General features: G+C 40.2%; 1 protein-coding gene across 1 annotated transcript in view; it reads right to left on the bottom strand.

Moving 5' to 3' along the window:
- The window catches only part of prkcaa (protein kinase C, alpha, a), a 205,196-nt gene that overhangs the window by 2,578 nt on the left and 180,472 nt on the right, over positions 1-22,146 (bottom strand). The window contains exons 14-16 of the mRNA XM_015968942.3: positions 18,878-18,958; positions 17,829-17,936; positions 10,670-10,810 (exon numbers count right to left, since the gene is read on the bottom strand). Of these exons, the coding sequence (XP_015824428.1) occupies positions 10,670-10,810; positions 17,829-17,936; positions 18,878-18,958 (330 nt within the window). The remainder of the gene's footprint in view (positions 1-10,669; positions 10,811-17,828; positions 17,937-18,877; positions 18,959-22,146) is intronic.

The following is a 22,146-nucleotide window of genomic DNA, read 5'->3' as shown; positions in this document are numbered from 1 at the left end:
CGTTTTACACATAAACACTCCACTATGCATAATACGATAAACATTCGTGTTCCCTACAGCAGCTACTCCTCTGCAGCTGAGTGTTGGTTTTCTGTGTGAAGCCAAATTTTACTGAGCTACAACAAACAAGCACGGCAGGGCTGATGACAACCAAAGCAATTCGGGCAACAAATAAACGTTGGTGTCTTCAACTGAAAATGTTGTTAAATTAAATTTGGAATGTCAAAAAATAAGTCAAGTCAAATTTTATTTCTATAGCACCTTTAAATGGCAACAACTGTTGCCCCAAAGTGCTGCACAGAGTAAAAGTACAATAAAACAAGCTCCAAAGACTAAAAGCAACAATAAAAGATTATTCAAATCTAAATGACAAAAAGATTCAAATAAATAAAAACCATAAATTAAACTGAAATCTGCTACCTGGAAAATACATTTTAGGTCATTTTATGAAACTGCATAATTTGCTGTTTGTCTATTGCACCTCGGGTCCAGGAACAGTCTAACAAAGCTGTATTTTGTTTGTGTAGACGCGCTTCAAAATGGAAACTGAAGCTTGGCTGACAACAGGGCCTCCTCTAGTGTTCAAAGGTGTCTGGGTAAGACTCAATGATAAACCTGTGGCATCACCAAAGTTACACGTCATAACAAAATATCAAGGCTTTGATACTGTTGAAATGCTGAGTTTTTGTTTTTTCTTTTCACATTTGAATGCACCATTTTTAAAAATTAAACATCACGTGAACCATCAAACACGGAGGTGGCAGTGTGAAGATTAGGTGCTGCTTTAAGACCTGGATGTAATGTTGTAATTAAAGTTACCATGAATATGACTCTAGAAAAAAAAACTGAAGGAAAATGTCTGGCCAGTGGGCTGTCACACCAGGATAACAATGCAAAGCACACCAGGGAGTCCAGTTCTAAATGGCTCAAAATAAAATGAAGGTTTTGGAGTTGCTTTGTTGCGATGCTGTGGTTTTACTTCAAACTGGAACACCCTCTGGTCTCCACTTGGGCGCCCTTGGGTCCCAGGCCACCGAGTTCCAATCTTGGCCTTCCCTGGAGTATTCGGCCTCCTGGGGTGATCCTCTACGCCTCCTGGGTTAGGGTTAGGGTCAGTATGTCGCTGTCGTTTTGTCCTTGGGCAAGACGCTTAACCCACCTTGCCTGTTGGTGGTGTTGGGGGGTGTGAATGACCGACTGTGTAGTAAAGTGCTTGAGGGGTTCCAGGACTTTAGAAGGTGCTATATCAAGTACATGTCATTAACCATTTACATATTTCCTTACAGTTTCAAGTAGGTGTGGTTAACATTTCCTTTACATAATATGAAAATTATTGCATCAGAAGAAAAATACACATATTTTAGTCAACAAAAATTAAAACAAATTGGATGATTAAATTGGGACTAAAATTCAAAAGAATCTTAGTCAAAAGACTAAGACTAAAACTAAATTACAATATCTTGTCAAAATGTACCCTGAGCCATTGTAACCCCATCTACTGCAGAAGGAATGACATAACCGCTGAGTAAGTCGTCACACATCTTTGGGTCAACTCGGCTGCAGTTTTAATTATTTATATTTGTAGAGTTTGACTCGACAGCAGACTGTGACTTGGCTTTCAGTCTCTTGACTAACTCGTGACTAACTGACCTTATCAGCTGTTGGCCTGCATTCCAATCATAGATGTGACATCACTGTTGGCCGAAGAGCGAGCGTGTGACTGTGTGTGTGTGTGTGTGAATGCGTCCCTGCAAGTAAAGGTGCTGACAATTTGTTTGCTTTCTTTTTACTTTTCAACTCATGAGTCGAAACGCACCACGTCAAGTGATCTAATATATGAACAAAAAGCGAACTTGACCAAAAATCAAGGGCACAGACGTGTCCAAAGAGATCGTGTTTGCATGCTGAAGGTTTTTGTTTGCTACAGCCAGGTGACATTTGCTCCAAGTCACCACGACCCTTTCGACTAAGACAAGCAGTGAAGGAAATGAGGCCCTGCGAAAAATCCGTGTGTGTATTTGGCTCCAGCTGCCGTCCCCACACAGCCTTCACCTGCATCACCCGCGTCTGTCAACGGCTGTCTCTCTGTCCACTTGTTTTCTATCATCAGTAAACCGTCATCGACCCAAAAAAAAAAAAAACAACTCCACAAATTTCTCAAATTTGATCTTCTAAAACTATCTCCATCCCCCAAAATGTCTCTTTCTGTATCCCAAAGCGGTAACTTTCTGTGACATCTGGCTGCTGCTTGCGGGCAACACTGCAGCCGCTGTGTACACAAAGCATATGTGGGACGAAGCTTCAGCTGTATAACTGACAGATGAAATACTCAAAAAGCATGCTTCATTTATTCCAATCTGTGTCTTTTTTTTATAGAAAGAATCCACGGCTACATGATTTGTGGCTATGCCTTGGCCCTTTGTGTTCATAACTCACAATACTGAGCGCTTTATGACCAAAATATTTCTGTAGTTTCTCAGAAATATGCCTCTAAAGAGATTGTAAACTATTCCAGGAGAAGAGCGGGATTTTAAAAGATAATAAAGAGAAATATCTAAGTTTAATGGCATGGAGGTGGGGATAAAATTGTGTTTTATGATGGAAAGGGAATAGGAATAGTGTGATTCAGCCCCTCCACCCCTCCTCTCACTGGGTGAATCCTGGGTTAGCATGCTGCTGAATGTGTCACTGTGTATCCTCCCACGCACGGTGACAGTGTCCTACATGAGTCTTTGACCTACTTTCTCTCATCTTCTCTCTCCTTCCCACTCCCATACAGATGGGCTCGCCTCTGCACTCAAGTATATTAAAAGTACACTCTGCTACTTAGTAAGATAAATGAGTGCATGCCTCCATTAGGGGTTATCCTCCCAAACCATGAAGCTTGTTTGAGATAATATTTTTATTCCTTCAGAAACATTTAGCTCTGTAAAAGATTCACATGAAGAGTCGCTTACTTGTGTTTTAGAATTTAAAAAGCTGCTGAAAACACTTATTTGCACAAGCTGAAATTAGGACTTCAGATTCAAGGTTATTTTATTGTCATTGCACAGGTGTAAAACAAAATAGACTTAAGCTGTGATTATTAAGATTTACACAGAAAAGATGAAGAAAAAACAGCTATGTGGTTCAAAAATATATATATTTTTAGTAGATTTGAAATTATTACAAAAGCCTTTTCAGGTAAATATTTTACATCCAAAACGATTCCTCAAATGAGACTTTCCGCTAATTGAAAATAGAGCACAGCTGCTGTTTAAAGTCAAAGCTTTTAATTTTACAGAAACAACTCAGAACTTTTTGGGTGACATTTCTATCACAATGTTTGTCTTTGCTTATAGCTCGATAAGAAGAAGCTTATTTTGCAGTCATTTTACTTTTAGCCGTTAGACCATGGTTTCTCAACCTTTTTCAGCTAAACGCCCCCCCCCAAGTCATGCTGAAATCCCTTACTGCCCACCCATGTCCCATGCAGAGAAATGGAAAGTTTTTTAAAATAAAAATCATAATAAAAAAATAAATAAATAAACAATTCAGCCTTGAGTTTGAAACTGTTTCATACAAATATGTCATAAAAAAGTATCATAAAAAGTGTTTTTAGCTATTAGCAACAAGATATTGTAGGAAGCTAATAATCCTCGGTCCAGTAAATTTGAGCTTCGAGCAAACATACTGCTAATGCTACCTCTTTTAGAGTGTCTCTCTTTAATTACCTGAAAATAGTTCAGTTCCTTTAAAGCTTTGTCTGGATGCATTTTGGACTCCTTAAGCCGGGAGGATTTCATCGTTTCGTTTCAAAAAACTTTTCACAAAGCAGGCACATGGGGAGTTGTGGATTCGTGGGTGAAGGAATACGTCCATACCGAAGGTAGTGCACATTGTACTGTCGACACTTCTTTTTATTCTGAGCCATTGTCTGTTATGAATGTCCTGTATCGCTAGCGCCCACCATTAGCATCTCAGCGCCCCCTTCAGTGGCAAAAAACTTTCACCGCCCCCTTATGTAGTCTGAACGCCCACTGGGGGGCGCTACAGCCCCCGTTGAGAAACCCTGCGTTAGACGTAAAAACAATCTGAGATGATCCTGTCCGATCAAAAGCATTTCATTGGTGTCCAGTTCTGGTCCTCAAAGGCCACCATCCTGCAAGTTATGGATCCGGCACACCTGATTTGCAGACTTCTGAACATGAGGACATGCCGAGGACATCATCAAGTGTGTTAAGAGTTTGGAAACATCTAAAACTAGCTGTTTTTTGACACTCGGATGAGGACTGGGCACTACTGGTTTAGTTAGACCAGGATGAGGTTGTATGAGAGTACAGGCAGGTATGTGTTTATAAAGCATGCAAGAAAACATTTACTCTTATATTAAAATGCTGCCTGTAGAAGGAAGTTGGACTTAGTCCAGATGCAACAATTTCCTTTTCTCTCTCTCTTCTCCTTCGAGCTGAAATGAGCCACAAGTCAGACTGCCATCAGTTTTTATGTATGAGGGTGTCTGTGTCCATGTGGCCTGTGTTATGCACACCTTTCCTGTGACTCGTCACCAAGCGTCTAATGACTAAGTCCTTCTACTCCATGTCAGATTTATTTACAACGATTCAGCAGATTCCAATTTGACCCACTTTTCTCACCACACTTCCTTAAGAGCCACAAGAACGATCGGACATTTTGGATAAAAATATTAGGACATCAAGCACATTTATTTTATGGAAATTGGCCAGAATCTGACTACTGTAGGCTGAATGTTTAAAGTGTGTATTCATATTTGTGTTTGCAAAGCAAGTTCTGCAAAGTAAGGTATTGGTTGCTTTTCCATAGCTTTGACAGCAGGAAAATTAAGGAAAACAAAAGATTAAGGATAGATTAAGAGAAGCATGAGTGGACCAGATGAGGGATTATGAAGAGAAATGTATTGGTAGCTGTTTGTTGGTAAATGAAGTGCAGAGGTGCGGTGAAACGGACAACATGATGGTCTAATCGATGGTTTTGCACAGAGTCTTGTTACTGGCTGAGGGTTTTAGATAAATATGAGAGAATCACTTTATTAATAGTTTTGTGTTTATTTTTATTTTCAATTAATGCCCACAATATATTTATAACTATACTGTGTTAGAGCTGTCAAGATGCATGACAAAAATGATGTAAGCTAGCTTGTTTTGAAGATTTGCTATTGTGGCTATGGAATAAACAAATGAGATAACAATGAGATGCATGTGGATGTTAATTCATGCAAGCATGCACTGGGCAGACAACATGCACATTGTAAATTCAGCCACTTCCCTCAACGTCAACAGGCAAAAGCTTCCTTCCAAACACCTCCATCCTATCTGGTACTAATCACCCTCCCTTCCACAAACACAACAAACAGATCTTTTTTTATTTCTTTTCCATGCAAACACTCCCCCTCCCCTCCCTAAATATTTCTCACTTGCACACAATGCACACACAGCATTTCTATGACACGCAGCACATCCCCCCAGTAGACAAAGCAAGGCCAGAAGTCACCTTAATATTGGAACTGGAGCCATTGATGGTTGAATCGCTGGAGATCTAAAGTTTTTAAGATGAATGTAGGGAATGTTGAAATAATCATTTGACTGATAATCCTGAAAACTGAGAATTTTCCATCACCATTAAAAACAAGGAAAACATATCATTAATGTTATTATTGAAGACAATACTATCATAATCTCACAGCTGTGCTTGGGAACGTATTTTTGTCTGACTTTCATTTCAGTTTGCTAGAATCAAAGATGATTTTGGTCAACCTTAAAGCCCTTTTCAGACAGACATTCTGGAACATTTGTGGACAATTCAATCCGGTTTTTAACCGGAACTGTGATTTCAGACACACCACTTTTGTACCGGAACTTGTCCTTTCGGCTGCGTTCACACAGCAGGGAAAAGTTCCAGATGTCTGGGGGGGGGGGTTCGGACTTATGTTAAGCATAATTCTGCGCACACGAAGACGCATAAGAGACCTGGATGATGAAGCTCAATGGTTAAAGGAATCACTGAAGCGGTGTGAAGCGCTCCGTCGCGCGTCTAGGCGGTACCGTAGGAGGCGAGCTGCCGTGGTTCACCGCATGCTACAGGAGCGAGCTATCTAGGTGCACACAGCGTCCCCCGGTCCCCTCCTCCCCCCCCTCCTCCCTGTCCGGAACTCGACCTCACCAGTCTGAAGCAGCCACCCTGTCCGTAACAAGTCCGGACCTGTTACTGGGGTGTCGTCCAGTTAAATTACGGAAAACGTTATCCGGATGTTTGTATTCAGACACAAAGGTCTTGCGGACAGAGTCCGGAACATTTCCGTTTTTCATGTCCTGTCTGAAGGGGGCTTAAGAGCCTGCTTAGTGATTAGAGCGGGATGTACTGGCTAGTGGATACGGGCGAAGGGTAGGTTTGAGTCGACGTTATAAACAGGAAGATTGTTGACTGTTCGGTATATTACAGTGTTGTTGCAGGTTCCTAATAAAGAGGACAGCACTAGCTCAGGACGTAGAGCGGGTTGTCCAGTAATTGGAAGGTTGTAGGTTCAATCCCGGCTCCTGCCGGAGAATGCTGCTGTTGTGTCCTTGGGCAAGACACTTAACCCACCATGCCTGCTGGCGGTGGTCGGAGGGGCTGATGGCACCAGTGTTTGGCAGTCTTGCTTCCATTAGAGCATCCCAGAGCAGCTGTGGCTACATTGTAGCTCATCCCCACCAGCGTGTGAATGTGTGTGTGTGAATGGGTGAATGACTGTGCTGTGAAGCACCTTGGGAGGTTGTAGAACTCTAAGAAGGTGCTACACAATTACAGGCCATTTACCATAATGACAAAAAGATGATTTTGATTTAAATTACATGGTTTTCAGTTTCTACACAAACCCAAATCATCAACCCTCCACTACTATGCTCATGTGCCACTCTAATACACTCCAAAGGCTACAAACTATATACATGACATTATTGTTTTTCTCAGACTGATTGACATCGATAATGTTTGTCTTCATTGGAATTGTGTTTAGGAACAAACTGATAAAGCCTCTAACAGTGGGAAGGTGTTTCATCTCTTATGATATCTTAATCGCTGTAAGTGTATAGTCAGTTTTATACACTTTACACTTTACATTTGACCTTGGGCTTTGGCGAGATTTTAGTAATTAACAAGGTAAAATATGCCCTGTTGTAGTTATGGAATCTAATTTTAGGAGCTGAGCCAGAAAGAAAATGAAAATATTTTATACTGAGAATCAGACTGGAGAGTGGGTAACGTTTCTTTTTACACACATTCTTGGAACCATCAGTCATTCCCAAGAAATTTGCTACAAGGAACTGCAGCTATATTACATCAGCTGTCTCAGACAGCTTGATAGTCATTATTAAATTGTGAGAGCTTTAGAAAGACCCAATTCACCACATTGAATGTGGTACAACATTGGCATGTTGCTAATAAGAAATGCGGGAAGTTTTATCTTGTAGCATCACAACATCTAGAATGCACAAATTACAAACATCTTTGTGAGTATATAAATATATAAGTCCAATCTCACATTAACCTTGTTACTCGGGCCGCATGTTTCCATTCCATCTACGCAATATACAGACTCCGTCTTTTTCTCATGCCTCATGCTGCTGCAATCCTCGTTCAGTCTCATCACCTCTCACATCAACTACTGTAACTCCCTTCTCTTTGGTCTCCTGATCAAATCCTTCCATAAACTCCAACTTCTCCACAACTCTGCAGCACGCATCATTACTGGTACCCCCTGAAGAAATCACATCACTCCTATTCTTATAAACTTACATTGGTTGCCAATAGAAACCAGGATCATATACATGATCCTAATTTTCACGTTTAAATCTGTCCATAGCATGACCCCACCTTATTTGTGTGATTTACTAACTATTGCAACTACTTCTCAGTCGCTTAGATCCTCATCTGCACTTCTTACACAACTTGCCTGTGTTGGTGCTGGTCAGAGGGGCTGATAGTGTAAAATGGCAGCCTCGCCTCTGTCAGACTGCCCCAGGGCGGCTGTGGCTACATAGTAGCTTACCATCACCAGCAGTGTGTGAATGTGAGTGCATGAATAATGGAAAGCACTTTGGATGTCTCAAAAAGTGCTATATAAATCCAAACCAGTATTATTATTATTAATATTACTTCATCTGGTTCAACCTTGAGCTCGCATTACCACCATGAGGAGCAGAGCTTTCAGTCGCTCTGTCCTGCGGTTCGGGAACACACTTCCCTCTGCCACTGGAAATACTGACTCCTTTACATTATTTAACGCACACATCAAAGCCCACCTATTCAAGCAAGCATATTTCCTTTAGCCTTTGACTTTGGAATGATTTAATTTTGTGCATCTTATTTGCTCTTATTGCTCTATTAACCTCTGTGTTGTTTTTACTGTTTTTATCTGTTTTATTGTTGTATTGTCCTTGGGTCTGAGAAAGGTGCCCTCAAATAAAAAGTATTATTATTATTATTACTATTATTAATAATAATAATTAATAATGGGGATGGTGATGACGATAATAATAATAATGATATTAATATTAGTATTATTTATGTTATTATTATAAAAACAGTAGGTGTATGAGCTGCATTAACTCCCATAAAAGTGCTGAAATACGGTGACAGCTGCTATCAGAGGCGATGAAGAAAATTTATTTCTAAAACTAAAATAAAAAGTGGTTAAAAATGTTATTATTTTTCTTTTGGTGTTGTTGTTTGAATGGTATCTTACCATGTCTCAGAGAAGAGGCGTGAAATAAATAAGAATAAGAATGGCAAATGTCATAAAATGCAGTTGGAAAAGAGTAGATTAGGCATGTTTCCATTGTTGGAAGTTCAGGGTAAATTTTAGGAGGGAGAATTGACCAGGAGATACGATGTCTTGGTCCTCTCAGCTGTTGTGTCTGTTCAAGTTCAGCCCTTATTAGAGGAGACCTAACGGAAGACCCAGGACACACTGGAGGGACTATGTTTCTTATCTGGCCAGGGAACGCCTTGGGAATCGCCGGGAGAAGCTGGCGGGGGGAGGGAAGTCTGAGCCTCTCTGCTTAGAATGCTGCCCCCATGACTCGACCCCAGACAAATGGAGGAAAATGGATAGATGGCTAGATGGATGGATAAATTCCCAACTTACAACTGTTAAGTGCAAAAAAGTGACTTGGGACTGGGTTGTGAAAGAGCAAAATGCAGACTCTATTTTTTTATGTTGCTTATGGGGAGTAAGGCTATTACAGAAACAATGTTATGGGTTGAAATATTAATTTTGAAGAAAACAGTTTTTTAATGAAATTTGCAAGACATTTGTTTCATTGCACAACTGTTTGATAGATGATCAAAAAGATGAAAAATTGTTAATTGTTAAAGTTTAAAAACAAGCAAATTGAGTCCGTTTTTCCCACCAAGTAGCAGAATGAAAATGGTTTCCACATTTTTCTTGCAGTTTGAAAGGTTGATGCATTTTCAATGTTGCTGACATGAGTACAAGTCCTCATGACTCCTGTGGTTGTTCTATGAAATCTGAACTTCAGGGACAAGACAGAGCTCATTGTTTTTCACCCCAACAGCAGGAATGTGGGTCGTCATGTTGATCTTGGCCCTCTTTCTCCCTACTCAAAACCAGTTGTCACCAGTCCTTGGGGTGAAAATTGACTAGACTTAAATTTGATGCTCACATCAACTCTGTGATCCGGTCCAGTTTCTTTCACCTGAGACGCCTTGCAAAATCAAGCCTATGCTGTCGAGAGCCCACCTGGAGCGGGTACTCCATGCTTTTGTAATTTCTAGGCTTGATTACTGCAACTCTCTCTATGCAGGGCTGTCAGTCAACACTGCACCGTCTACAGGTTGTGCAGAACAGCGCAGCCAGGTTCACATCAGTCCGGTTCTGACCTCCCTGCACTGGCTTCCGGTCTGTTATCGTTCACACTTTAAACTCCTCGTCTTTGTTTACAATTTCTTCCAGGGTGGTGGTCCCCCCTATCTAGCCACACTCCTGAACAGACACTCCCCGTCACGCGCTCTGCGCTCCTCTGACCAAGGCCTGCTCGCTGTCCCTCGTTCTAGGTGTCGTACTCGCGGGGACCGGGCTTTCTCAGTCCTAGCACCGTTACTCTGGAACCAGTTGCCACCCTCAGTCAGGCTGTCCCCATCTCTGCCAGTCTTTAAGAGTCGCCTAAAAACCCACCTCCTCCGCTTGGCGTTCTCTGAGCGTGTCTGAGTTTGGCGCTCTTTTATGTTGATTTTATTTCCCTGTTTTCATTGGTCTCCTTCTCCCTTGTTTTACCCATTTGTTTTCTATTTTCATGTTTTACCTTTTTTGCACTATTTGAATAGCTTTTATCATCGATTTATTCATCGTCTTTCACATTTCTCATGTACCGTGTTCAGCACCTTGGGCTTCCCGACAGGGAAGGCGCTTTATAAATAAAACTTTGATTGATTAATTGAACTTAGTGACTCTTTTATCAAAATTTTGAAAATATGAAAAGTAAAAGAAAAAGGTCAGTTATTTCTATTTTACAGTGCTGTTCCTAGATTAGTGCTGAGTGAACACTAACCGTCTGGTGTAGCAGCTTCCACATAAAACAGCCTTAGTTGCAGGCTTCGGGGGGGGGGGGGGGGGGGGGGGGGGCGGGGGGGTTGCTTGATTTTACAAACTTACCACTTTGGGCTTGAAAGGCGGCTGAATCTCTCTGTTCTTCAGGCGATCCCAGTCGATCCGTCTGAAGAAGGCGTGTTCTCTGATGTCTCGCTCTCCTTCGGCGCCACAGCCCAGACGCTTGGACGGGTGTTTGGTCATCAGCTGCTCACAGTGAAAATAACAAGAGAATGCAGGAAAGAGACAGTAAGACCAATGGTGCCAAACATTTATAAAACGTTTGTGAATTGTGATGCTTAAGAGTTTTGCGTTAGCCTAGAAATCTAAAAAGACTAGCTGAAGCAAAAGGATTTTGCGCTGCGTGTCAGTCTAGCCACGCTCCACTGAAATCTCAGCAGGCCAGCACCGTCTTGTCCCTTGCCAATCACTGTGCTCTATCGGTTTGGCCGGGCTATTGATCTGGTCTGCAGGATGACGCGTGGAACAACTAAGATGGCAATGGTTCGTTTGAAACGGCGTTGACATAGACTTGGACTCTATTTAGATGTGGGATTTCTTTGAGTCAAGAGCAGAGAGATACTTAAGTCCTTTACTTAGGAAAAGAATGTATTTGCATCATCTTCGATGGTGGACTGCCCCGTAGACTGACATCTGTAGTGGTGAGTATGTCAAGTTGTTTTAAAAAGATCTTCCCTTCTTTTTTCTTTCACACACTAACTTTCTACATTTTTTTACCATAAAAAAACATTTGTTCTTTTTATTTCTTATAATTATTTTATGATCATTATGAAATGAGTTTTCTCCACAGGGTGTCTGGGCTCTCCCTTAGAGACAGGGTGAGAAGCTCGGTCATCCGGGAGGGGCTCGGAGTAGATCTGCTGCTCCTCCACATCGAGAGGAGCCAGTTCAGGTGGCTCCTGGACGCCTCCCTGGTGAGGTTTTCTGGGCACGTCCAACTGGGAGAAGATCTAAAGGGAGACTCAGAACACATTGGAGGGACTGTCTCTTGCCCGGCCGGGGAACGTCTTAGGGTTCCCCCGGAAGAGCTGACCCAAGTGGCTGGGGAGAGGGAAGTCTGGGCCTCTCAACTTAAACTGTTGTCCCTGCGAACCGACTCCGGATGAGCGGAAGAGAATGGATGGATAATTTTTATTCAAAACTTTAAAATCTTTCAGTTTTAAGCTGCAAATTAGCACTTCCATGGATCAAACATGGTCACTCACCCAGGCATTAATTGCCAGGCTTTTTTTTCTGTACTGAATTCCCGTTCCAGTTCCTCTGCTACCCTCTGCTACAAACTCTGCAAACTCATCAATATCCAAACACACAGCCTAAACTCAGCTGCTGACGAGGAAGATAAAGTCATCTGCAGCTCACGAGGCTGTCAGTTCAGGGAGAAAGCACCCTGCCAAAAAGACACGACTGTCACCATTAAAACGACTCCTCACACCTTGAGATGCCCATGAAAGTGGGGGAGTTCTTGCCTGTCAGCCTCACATCACCAGCAGAAGAATCGAGCGTTGACACCCGCTAGAACTGTTCTGTTTGTTGTCAACACAAATTTTAACAGCTCCACTGCATCGCCACCAATTAACGGGTTTAAGCTCCGACGTTTACGTCACGCACACTGTTTCTGCTGAGGGATGAAAATGATTAGATTTAGTGTTAAAGGAGGTGTGGAGAAGTCAGTGTCTAGAAAATTTCAGGGATGGGGCTTTGAAATCATCTTTTGAAATCATAGTTTGAAGTCTGGGAAACTGGAAAAGCAGGGATAGACTGAGATCTGATCAGTGAGTTATGGTGGGTAGAAAAGACATTAAAACAGCATAAAAAAAAGGCTGATTAAATTTCATCAAAGATTTAGACGTAAAAATCTAGCCAAAGTGCTGGTGGTGTCATCGTAATATTAGTCCTTATAAAAATTACAACATTTGGTTTATTTGTGAAAAACTGACACTTTTGAGGCAAGTTCAAATGTGTCCTTAAGGGTTATACAGTATATAGCTAATAAAATAAAATAAACATTCAAATAAAATAAAGACCATAAAAGAAAAATCAATACAAGCATGCCATGGTTGCCATATTCAAATTAAAATTCAAGATGTTTATGTCATTTTCCTTTTTTTCCCTCTTCCATATTTTTGTTGCAGACGCTGTCTGATGTGGTGCATTACAAGGCTGTGCAGTGTAAGTCATTAGCCATATTGTGGTTTTCTTGATAAATTAATTGATATTTTAGCAAAATAAAAGTTTTTTTTCCTTTTGTCTGGTTCTTTGTAACCAGCTCTCAGCAGTTTTAGAAGAACCTCCAGTTACTGGTTCAACTCATAAACATTACTCTTATTATCATGGTTTCATTTGCCAGGTATTTGGTTTTTGTGTGATCTTATGATTTTTTAGCCTGGCCTGCCAGACTCCTCCTCTGTTTAATTCTGCACAGAGAAAGGGTCTGGGAACTAGTGATGGGAATTCCGGCTCTTTTTAGAGAGCCGGTTCTTTTGGCCCAGCTCACCAAAATGAGCTGGCTCTTTCTGCTCCCAAGTGGCTCCTCAGATTTTCTGTTGCGTAGAGTACATTTATAACCAAAATTATGCTAAACTATATGTAAAATGATTTACTAATGTAAAAAAATGCAATATATCAAATATGCATAATTTCTATTGATTTAATAACTGAACATTTTGAGAAATCTCCACGTTCCAACTGCTGGCGCTCATTTTCTCACCGTCTTCGTCGCACTGTCCTCTCTCTCGCTCGCCTTTTTCCTCCTCCTCATTCCCTCAACCCGCATGTGCTCTGCTGTGTGTCTGAGTCTGATCCTCCCTCTTCCCCGCCCCTACTGCTCTGTGTGTGGACAGTCTGGACACACAGTTACACATGTTGACCAATCGCCTGTAGCTTTCACCAAAGCAAGAAGGGAGGGGAGGGGAGGGCTCCCAATGACGAGCCGGGTCCCGTCGTTCACTTCAAAGAGCCGGCTCTTAGAGCCGGTTCGTTTGCGAACGACACATCACTACTGGGAACTCTCCTGTTCAAATAACCCCACCCCCTGAGAATTCTAACCGAACCAATCAGTGCTGAGCAGAGTACGTCACACACCACAACGCCGAGTTTGTCGAACATGGCGACTGAAGCGGAGTTCGCTGCGGCTCTTTCCTCTGGTCTAAATTACTTGGACACGTCTTTAAAACCACAACAAGTAGAAGCGCTAAAAGCCTTTCTTCAAAAGAAAGATGTTTGCTCTGTCACCAGACGCCATTTTTGACTACAGCTGAAATACTACAGCGTTGCGCGGTACAGTCTGCATTTCCATCGTTTTTCTGATTGGTTATTTTTGAACTGGCTAGTCTAGCCCCTCATGTGCCTCTGCCTGTGAGTTGCCAGACTCTTTCTCTGTGCAGAATTAAACAGAGGACGAGTCTGGCAGGCCAGGCTAATGATTTTTTTTCTTTTTTGTGTGTGTTCTGTTTATTTTTAGAACCCAAATTTATAATATTTTCCCAAACACATTTAGTTTAGTGCTGTGTGAAACGTGAAATACAAAACAAACAAAATATTTTTTTTTACTGTCGACACAAAAGCAGATAAAAAATGATGAAGTTCAGATGAAAAATCGGCTTTTCAATCTGAGGTTAAAAATTTCTGTTGGACTTTTCTGGAATTTATTACACGGCACATACGGTACTTCAGTTCTATTTTTATATTCTCAGTTATTTCTGTATCAAGAAAAAGTACAAAAAGTAAACTGCTTAAGGTAAATGTGGTTTAAATCTGAGACATCCAGGGCTGGATGGATATAGCTGGGCAGACATTATTATTGTCTGAAACCATAAAATTGTCTACTTGTTTTATTTCAGCAACAGCTGTCATAAAACAGAACTGAGAAACTTTAATTCTGTTACACTGTAAAAAAATTTTGATTTTACAATAAAATGGCAGCGGCTGAGATTACTGAATTTTCACCGTAAAAATCATGGCTAATATATATTTTCTTTTATTCAGAGTACATAAAGGTTGAACAATTAAAATGAACGAATACAAAGAAATATCAATAAATAAATTGACAAAAATATACATTAAAAGCAATAAAATGTACATTTTAGAATTTGAATTTAATTTGTTGAAGTATGACGATTAATCGCCATAAATTCTGAATTCTCTCTCATAACTCCACTTCTTTCTTTTTAGAAATGTCTTGAAAATGTTTTTTTTTCCTTTATTTTTCTATCACTGTTCTGCCAAGTGCTAAAAGTTCATTAAAGGAAGAAACTGTCAAACTCGGGTCGAGTCGGGGATCTGGGGCGACACCAGAACACACAAGTCATGTTTCCGTCGAACCAGTGGACGTCACACTGGACTGGGTTTCAAAAGTTAACTATAATTATTTACCAAACACAAACCATCACTCAGACTAAAACAAGCTCCTAAAGTTTGTATTTGGCATAACTGGAACTTTTTCTTTCTTCTCCACAAAATAAACACAAGCCTTGCAGTTGGAGGTTTGAATGCACGGGGACACAAACACACATTTAAGCAAAATAAACGAGAAGGGAAAAGGAGGGTGAAGAAAAACAGGTGGAGTAGAAGAGAAACAAAACACATTACTGCACAGCTCATTAACTTCGCACAGCCTCGGGATGGACATAAAACTACCACAGTCACTATCAAACTCCTCCAACGTGCACAAACACAAATTTATGTGCTGTTCATCCACGCTCCAGAATATTTTTGAATGTTCCAAAAGGATAAATCTGGGTCAAACATGCATTTATTGCTGTTGCTTATTTTATAAACTGACTCATCTCCAAGGAGCCAAACTAAATATAGATCTGTCAAAGTCTGATCCTGAGATTTGATGGATATTGATGTGAAACTGTGAGAAATGTCTTTGGAAAGTTTCCCATCTCATACAGACAAGCGAGTGTTTATTTTTACTTATTTTGGCATTTAGATCTAGGTGATCAATATCTATTAAAAAACATAATCTTCATGGTTTAGATGTTTAAACTTCCACTTGGAAAATAGCTTTAAATCATGCAGGAGCTTCACAAACAGTAAACCACCGTGGGCTCAGATAGCTGCTTGAAAGAACTGTGGAATCATTGTTTTCTTGTTATTTTCACGAGGATAAAATACAATGTCAAAATTCAACCAAAGCAAAAAACTCATGCCTTCATAAAAAACAAACTTCGATGGAAATGAAATCCTTAATCAAACTCTTATGAGCAGCTTTTGTAAGGCTTTTGCAACAAAACTTAAAAATGTCAGTTGTTGTAAAGCTACACGCCCGTAAGAGCATCAGTGCTTTTAATGAAAACACATTTAGAAGTCTGTGGTAGCCTCGGATCTGAATGTGTCATCCATGAAAAATGACACTGACTACATGTTATAATAACAATGTGGAACTAGTCCAGTACACAACACTTAAGGAAAGAAGAGGTTAGAGTGAACAGACTAAAGTGACTCCAATAAACTGACTGGACAGATTTTGTACAACATTAAAAAATATGTCAGATGGTCTTTGAAGGGTCTTCATGACATTATCAGGGAAGACCATGGAGGGATTCTAATGATGTTATGGAGTGTGATGTGTCGACAGATGACAGTATACACAAAAGTTTTACAACAAGTGGTAATCTATCATTCTTAGGGCTGCAAATCATGTGCCATATGCAGATTTCAGGGATCAGACCACCGAAGCCTCTGCATTGGTCTGCTACCTCGTCCACATGCACCGGAGCCTTCATAGTCCTCCTGCAGGTGGTGGATCCACAGCTGGACAAGCCCATGTAACCAGTTTGGGCTGGGCCCAGAAAGACCCCATAGACGGGAAGTCCGTCCACATGGCGCACACACACACAGTCCCCAACCCGGAGCCGGGATCAAACCTGCAACCTTCCGATTACTGGACAACCTGCTCAACCACTTCAGCTACTGCTGCTCAGTTGGTTTACAGAGCTGAGGAGATCTGAAGAGTGTGTTTGTGTGTGTGTCCCAGTCTTTTAAAGTTAAGGTTCTTATTTTGTGATGAAAAACTTTCTCTGCTTTCGTTCTGCTAAGGGAGTGATTCTCCCGTAAAGTTTAGTTGTGACTTTAGGAAGAAGAAAGAAAGAAAACAATCTTTTATATAACACCTCTCAAGATAAATGTCTCAAGGAGCTTCAGAAAAACAACAAATGTAAAATATAAAAAATGATTCACTCACTGCCACTGACGAAAAAAAAAGTCGTCATTTTAAATCCAACCATTAACTACCAATGACAACTGAAGTCATCTTTCGCCTTTTTTTACTGTGTGGGTGTCGGAATGACCCCCCGCACAGTGAGAACGAACATCCCAGCTCTAAAGCCGATCTTTATCCGCATACGTCACACATCACGTGATCAGGAAGTAGAAAATCCATGTGTTAGGAGATCGTTTTGGGCCGCTGCTGTAAAAAAAAAAAAACAAAAAAAAAGAGCCGCAAACCCGTAAAGCTTCTGCCGATCACAATTGAACAACGGATAATGAAAGAACGGATAACGCTCGAAACACTCTAAGAGGTGAGTCTACTCTGTGTTTTGGCAGTTTTGGTGTTGACATCATCATAGAGCACTGAAAACCACTGGCAGCGAAGGGCTTTACTGATCAGGAAATGGCTGGCAGTGAATGCATTTCTTTAAAATGACAAATAAACAAAAATAGTGATTAAAAATGTTAGGAAAGGGAGAGAGATAATGAATTAGAACGAGGGAAATCGGAGGATCCCAGGAAAGGCGGAATAGGTGGAAAGAGCTTGAAGAGGGCGGTGACAAAGTTCACCCAAAACCAGCTTGAACAGGTGAGTCTTCAGCTGCTTTTTAAAGGAGTCCACTGAGTCCACTGATCTCAGGCTCAGAGGGAGAGTTCTAGAGTCTGGGGCCAAAGCAGCAAATGATCTGTCACCTTTGGTCGTTAGCCTGGTGCGCTGCACAACCAGTGGAGTGTTTGTGAGGAGTTTAATTGTTTATTTACAGATTTTTTACAACAATATGAAAAACCTCACATGAACTGTGATTGATAACACCATGAGCTGTTATGGCTTCATTAATTTTTGCTATTTTTGTTTTTGAAAAATCTAAATAAATAAAAGGATTTCCCCGTGTGTTATTTAGAGGCTATCAGCTAAAATAAGCTACATTCATTCCATAATTCCCCATGTAACTGGTGTGTAGTGGGAACAGATGTTCCAGCATCCACTCACCCCTTTGCAGATGGAAACTGCTTCCTTTGACATGGCCTTAGGGTAGGACACATTGTGCTCCATGATGGACTGAAACAACTCATCTTCATCCTCACCATCAAACGGAGGCTGTGAGAAGGAAACCACCAGAACGTTACTGTTTCAGTCATTGTTGCAGAATGATTCAGAGTGGATTTGAATGTGCAAACTCTATTTTATGTTAAAGCAGAAGTAAAAAAACAACAACAGGGATGAGTCTCAGTTGAAAAAGTTAAAAACTAAACATTAAAATAAGAAAAATATATAAAGTGTTAAAAAAAGCAGCAAGTTTCACAGAAAGACCTTAGCACCAGTGGAGTGGATGACCCAGCTTTTATCCCTCCTCGCCGGGTCGCTATCATCAGTAACTATAATACGGGGTTTTGACAGTCCATAAAATGAATTATTTGTCATTTCCACTCCAATGGCTGCCATCGAGTAAAGGGAGCCTGTCTGTACCACATCATACATCTCCCCGCTGTGTGGTGAGGGAGTTCATGGTTTGATTAGTTTGTTTTCACAGAGGTCATTTCAGCACTATTGAACATTTAAGTTCACAATATTTAAATAACCTTTGACATTTTCTCTGGTTTTACTTAAAAAGTATAGTAAAAACAGCTTTTAATCTTCCTTTTGAATTAGTTAATTTTTTTCATTTTTACATTCATATTAACAGGTTTTATACAAAGTTCATGTCAAAAACCATCGAATTGGTTACATAATGTAAACCATTAGGTGGAAATTATTTGATTTAGGCCAAATTTCAATAATAATAATAATAAATAATAATAAATAATAATAATAATATTAATAACTGGGCAAAAATGTATAGTAATAATAATGGATTAGAACAATATAGCAGTTTCCATTATTCACACACTCAAATATTCTCACGCTGCTGATTATTTGAAATTTACGATTTTTCTAACTGCCAGTGAATCAAAATATTATATATACATGTGTGTGTGCGGGTGTGTGTGTGAAAGTGATAACAGGACTGTGTAAAGAACAGTTAAACAGGTAAAACTCACCTGTCCAGCCAACATTTCGTAGAGCAGAACTCCATACGCCCACCAGTCTACAGATCGCCCATATGGCTGATACGCAATGATCTGTGGAGGAAAGAACAGAAGAAATGTCTTCAGGAGTTAAACACCATCCAGCATAACCAGTTCTATAAAAAATTAGTTTCTGTTGAAGAGATTTCTAAAAGATATATTTCCCCCCCCCACAAAGATATCATCATTTTTAATAGAAATTGTGAGTATTTGAAATGTGTTCCTACTGTTTTAAACATAAGAAAAAGCGATAGTGGAGAACAAATCATCTCAGTCGTTCAGAAGTTATAGTTGCTCCATTCAAATTGCATGATGCATGTAACGTGTTCATTTTTTTCTTGAACATTTGCGGTTAAAAACAAAAAAAATTCACAAGGGAGGCATATCCATATCAATGGAATTGTTCGAAAAAGGAAGCAAGTTATTTACAGTAGTCCTTTTTCTCTCTGCCCAGCTCAAAAAATGTCTGTTATCTTAAATCTCTACACTGGTCACCAGTAAACTACCGAATCCATTTCAAACTGCTTCTACTAGTTTATAAGTGACTCGGTGGCATAGAACCAAAATACATGTTGCTGGTAGAACCCCGGGTCAGAACCAAACAGGGCGAAGCTGCTTTTAGCTGCTATGCTGCACACACATGTGCCCCATCTCTAGTAACCTTTAAATCAAAATAGAAAAAATAGCCTTTGAATGAATGTTTCTTATGCTGAATCTTCTGCACTGTGACTGCTCATCCTTTACTGGCTTTTGCCTGATCTGAATTAAATTTGTGTATTTCACTTGTTCTAGATTATTTAGTGTATTTTAATTATGCTGTCACACTGATTTTGCTGTTCTTGCTCCTGGAAAGCACACCGAATTGCCTCTGGGCGAAATGTGCTATACAAATAAAGCTGCCCTGCTTTATCCTTCTGTGCAATTATAATTAAATAAAGCTGTTACTAATAAGTAAATACATGTAGCCCCACACAATGAACTGGTATCAATATACCTACATACCCATGTGTAAATATTTATACAAGTAAGTATTTATGGACATATACATTTATACACCCACCCATTACATATACACATTAAATATAGTTTAAAAGGTTTGGTTTACTACAATTCAGTCACTTATACCATAATAATTTGTTTGCACTGGAAATACTTTAATCTTAAACAGATGCACGGTTTACATTAGATATAAACACCGCCTCCCTGAGCAACTGCTCCTCTCCCACAGAAATGTTGAAGATAGACTCTACGGTCTACGAAATACGTGGGTCGTTGATTTTCAACAAGCCTCTGTGGTCTAAGAGCACATTTTCATAATGCCTGCACAGTTCTGTATGCAGATGCACTTCTTTAGCAAGTATATAATTTGGCTGAAACTTGCAGAGGAAAAGAAAATTTAAGCTTTCGTTACAGATTGAGAGTTTCACAGCAGCCTCTAAAACATGTTAAAAGGATTAAAATCTCAGAATCCACAATTTAGGAAAAACTGCATAGTTTTTCACAACAGAACGACACTAAAAGTAATATTTTAGATTTCAACCCTTTTAAAAGAATTTTTTACAAATCCCATAAAACTCTGTTTGTAACCTTTTTGCAAAAGTTGTATTTTTTTTATTGTATATTTTTCTTCAAAATGTCAAATTTCTTTTAGTAAATGTTTAAAGAACAAAAAGAAGGGTGTCTGAATTTATTTTCAGTAAGAAAGTCTAATTCTTGTTTTAAATCTTTGAGTTTTAACTTTTTATCAGGATTCCCATGTAATTCTCAAAAAAGGATAAAAAAAGAACCAGTGGCTCTAATCCTCTTCTGTAGGTATTTCTCAAAAAAACTAAAAGACAGTGTCAAAGTTGTAGCAGTTTATTCTGGAGGAATTCATATCTACTATGGTTAAAAAAGCTGATGACTTACATTTCTACAAATATGCAAAGTAAAAGTTATTGTTTCAAATTAGAAAGAGCACCATTGTCCTGCACAGGATGATTTGGTGTTCATGTTAAATCTAAACAAAGTTCTTAATAACAGACGTTTCATCTAATAGACGCTACAGGTGAAATAAAGGACCAGAAGCGTCGTTTTTTTAATGGCGCTCTGTGAAACAACAAAACCCAGTGAATTACGCCGCTGCTGTGGGGGGATTTCCACTGCCTTTTCGGTGTAGAGACTTCAGCAATGCAGATTTTAAAGCAGCACGATTGGTGCTTATTTGGGCTGCATGGTGGCGCAGTTGTTAGCACTGTTGCCTCACAGCGAGAAGGTTGCAGGTTCGAAACTTGGCTGTGGCCTTTCTGCGTGGAGTTGCATGTTCTCCCCATGCATGCATGGGTTTCCTCCGGGTACTCCGGTTTCCCCTACAGATCACAACATGCCCTACAAGTTGAAAATTGTACGTCGCTTTGGATAAAAGTGTCTGCCAAATAAATAAACATAAACGTAAACATATTTATTTGTGCTTCCATTCTGTTTCACGAGCAACTCTTCTAATGTTACTAATGCCAGTTGTTACGACCCTCCCCTGGGGACTTAAGGCTTGTGCATGATCGAAGGGACGATAACACATGATTTCAAAGTTAAGCGATGACCCGGTTTATTTACACAAATAAAATAAACATTTCTACAACAAAAGAGGTCCAACTACAGGTTGGGGGAACAAACAACTTAAAACTAACACAACCTGTGTTGGAAAAACTAAATCAAATAACTAAAACCAAACTCAAGATAATTCTTTTATAAAAACACCCACAGCACACTACAGGTATCAAATGGGAGATCTAGTCCATACCAAAGATCAACTTAACCAAAACATTACAGTACACCCAAACATAAAAGCTACACAGAACAGCTAACAGTAGTTTTACCCCATTTTGGCTCAGTTTACCATGTTTACCGGAGTTCAAATATCAAAACAACACACCAAATGAACCAGCGTGGAGGCGAGACTGCTACTACTCAAACAGCCCTCCTCGAGTAGCCGACGAAGCGTTCCTTTACTAAAATCATCGGCAGCTGCGTTGGAGACGGCGGCAGTGGGGTTCCACCCGGAAGTTGTGTTTCTGTTGCTTGGCAACAAAGTCAGGCCAACCAGGAAGGGAAGCACGAGGTAAATCCTTCCGGGCCGTGTTGCTGGCCGAGACTTGGTTGAGGGAGGCGGACCAGCAGGCGAAGCAGGAGGTCTTAAAGGACAAAGGTTAACTCATCCTCCCAACTCTGCTTACGGAACCTCGGAGGACATAACATTGGTTGTT

The sequence above is a fragment of the Nothobranchius furzeri genome, chromosome 4, assembly GCF_043380555.1.
Source record: "Nothobranchius furzeri strain GRZ-AD chromosome 4, NfurGRZ-RIMD1, whole genome shotgun sequence".
NCBI classification, from domain to species: domain Eukaryota; kingdom Metazoa; phylum Chordata; class Actinopteri; order Cyprinodontiformes; family Nothobranchiidae; genus Nothobranchius; species Nothobranchius furzeri.
The sequence above is the reverse complement of the archived record's forward strand: the minus strand, read 5'-3'. Positions and strand labels throughout refer to the sequence as shown.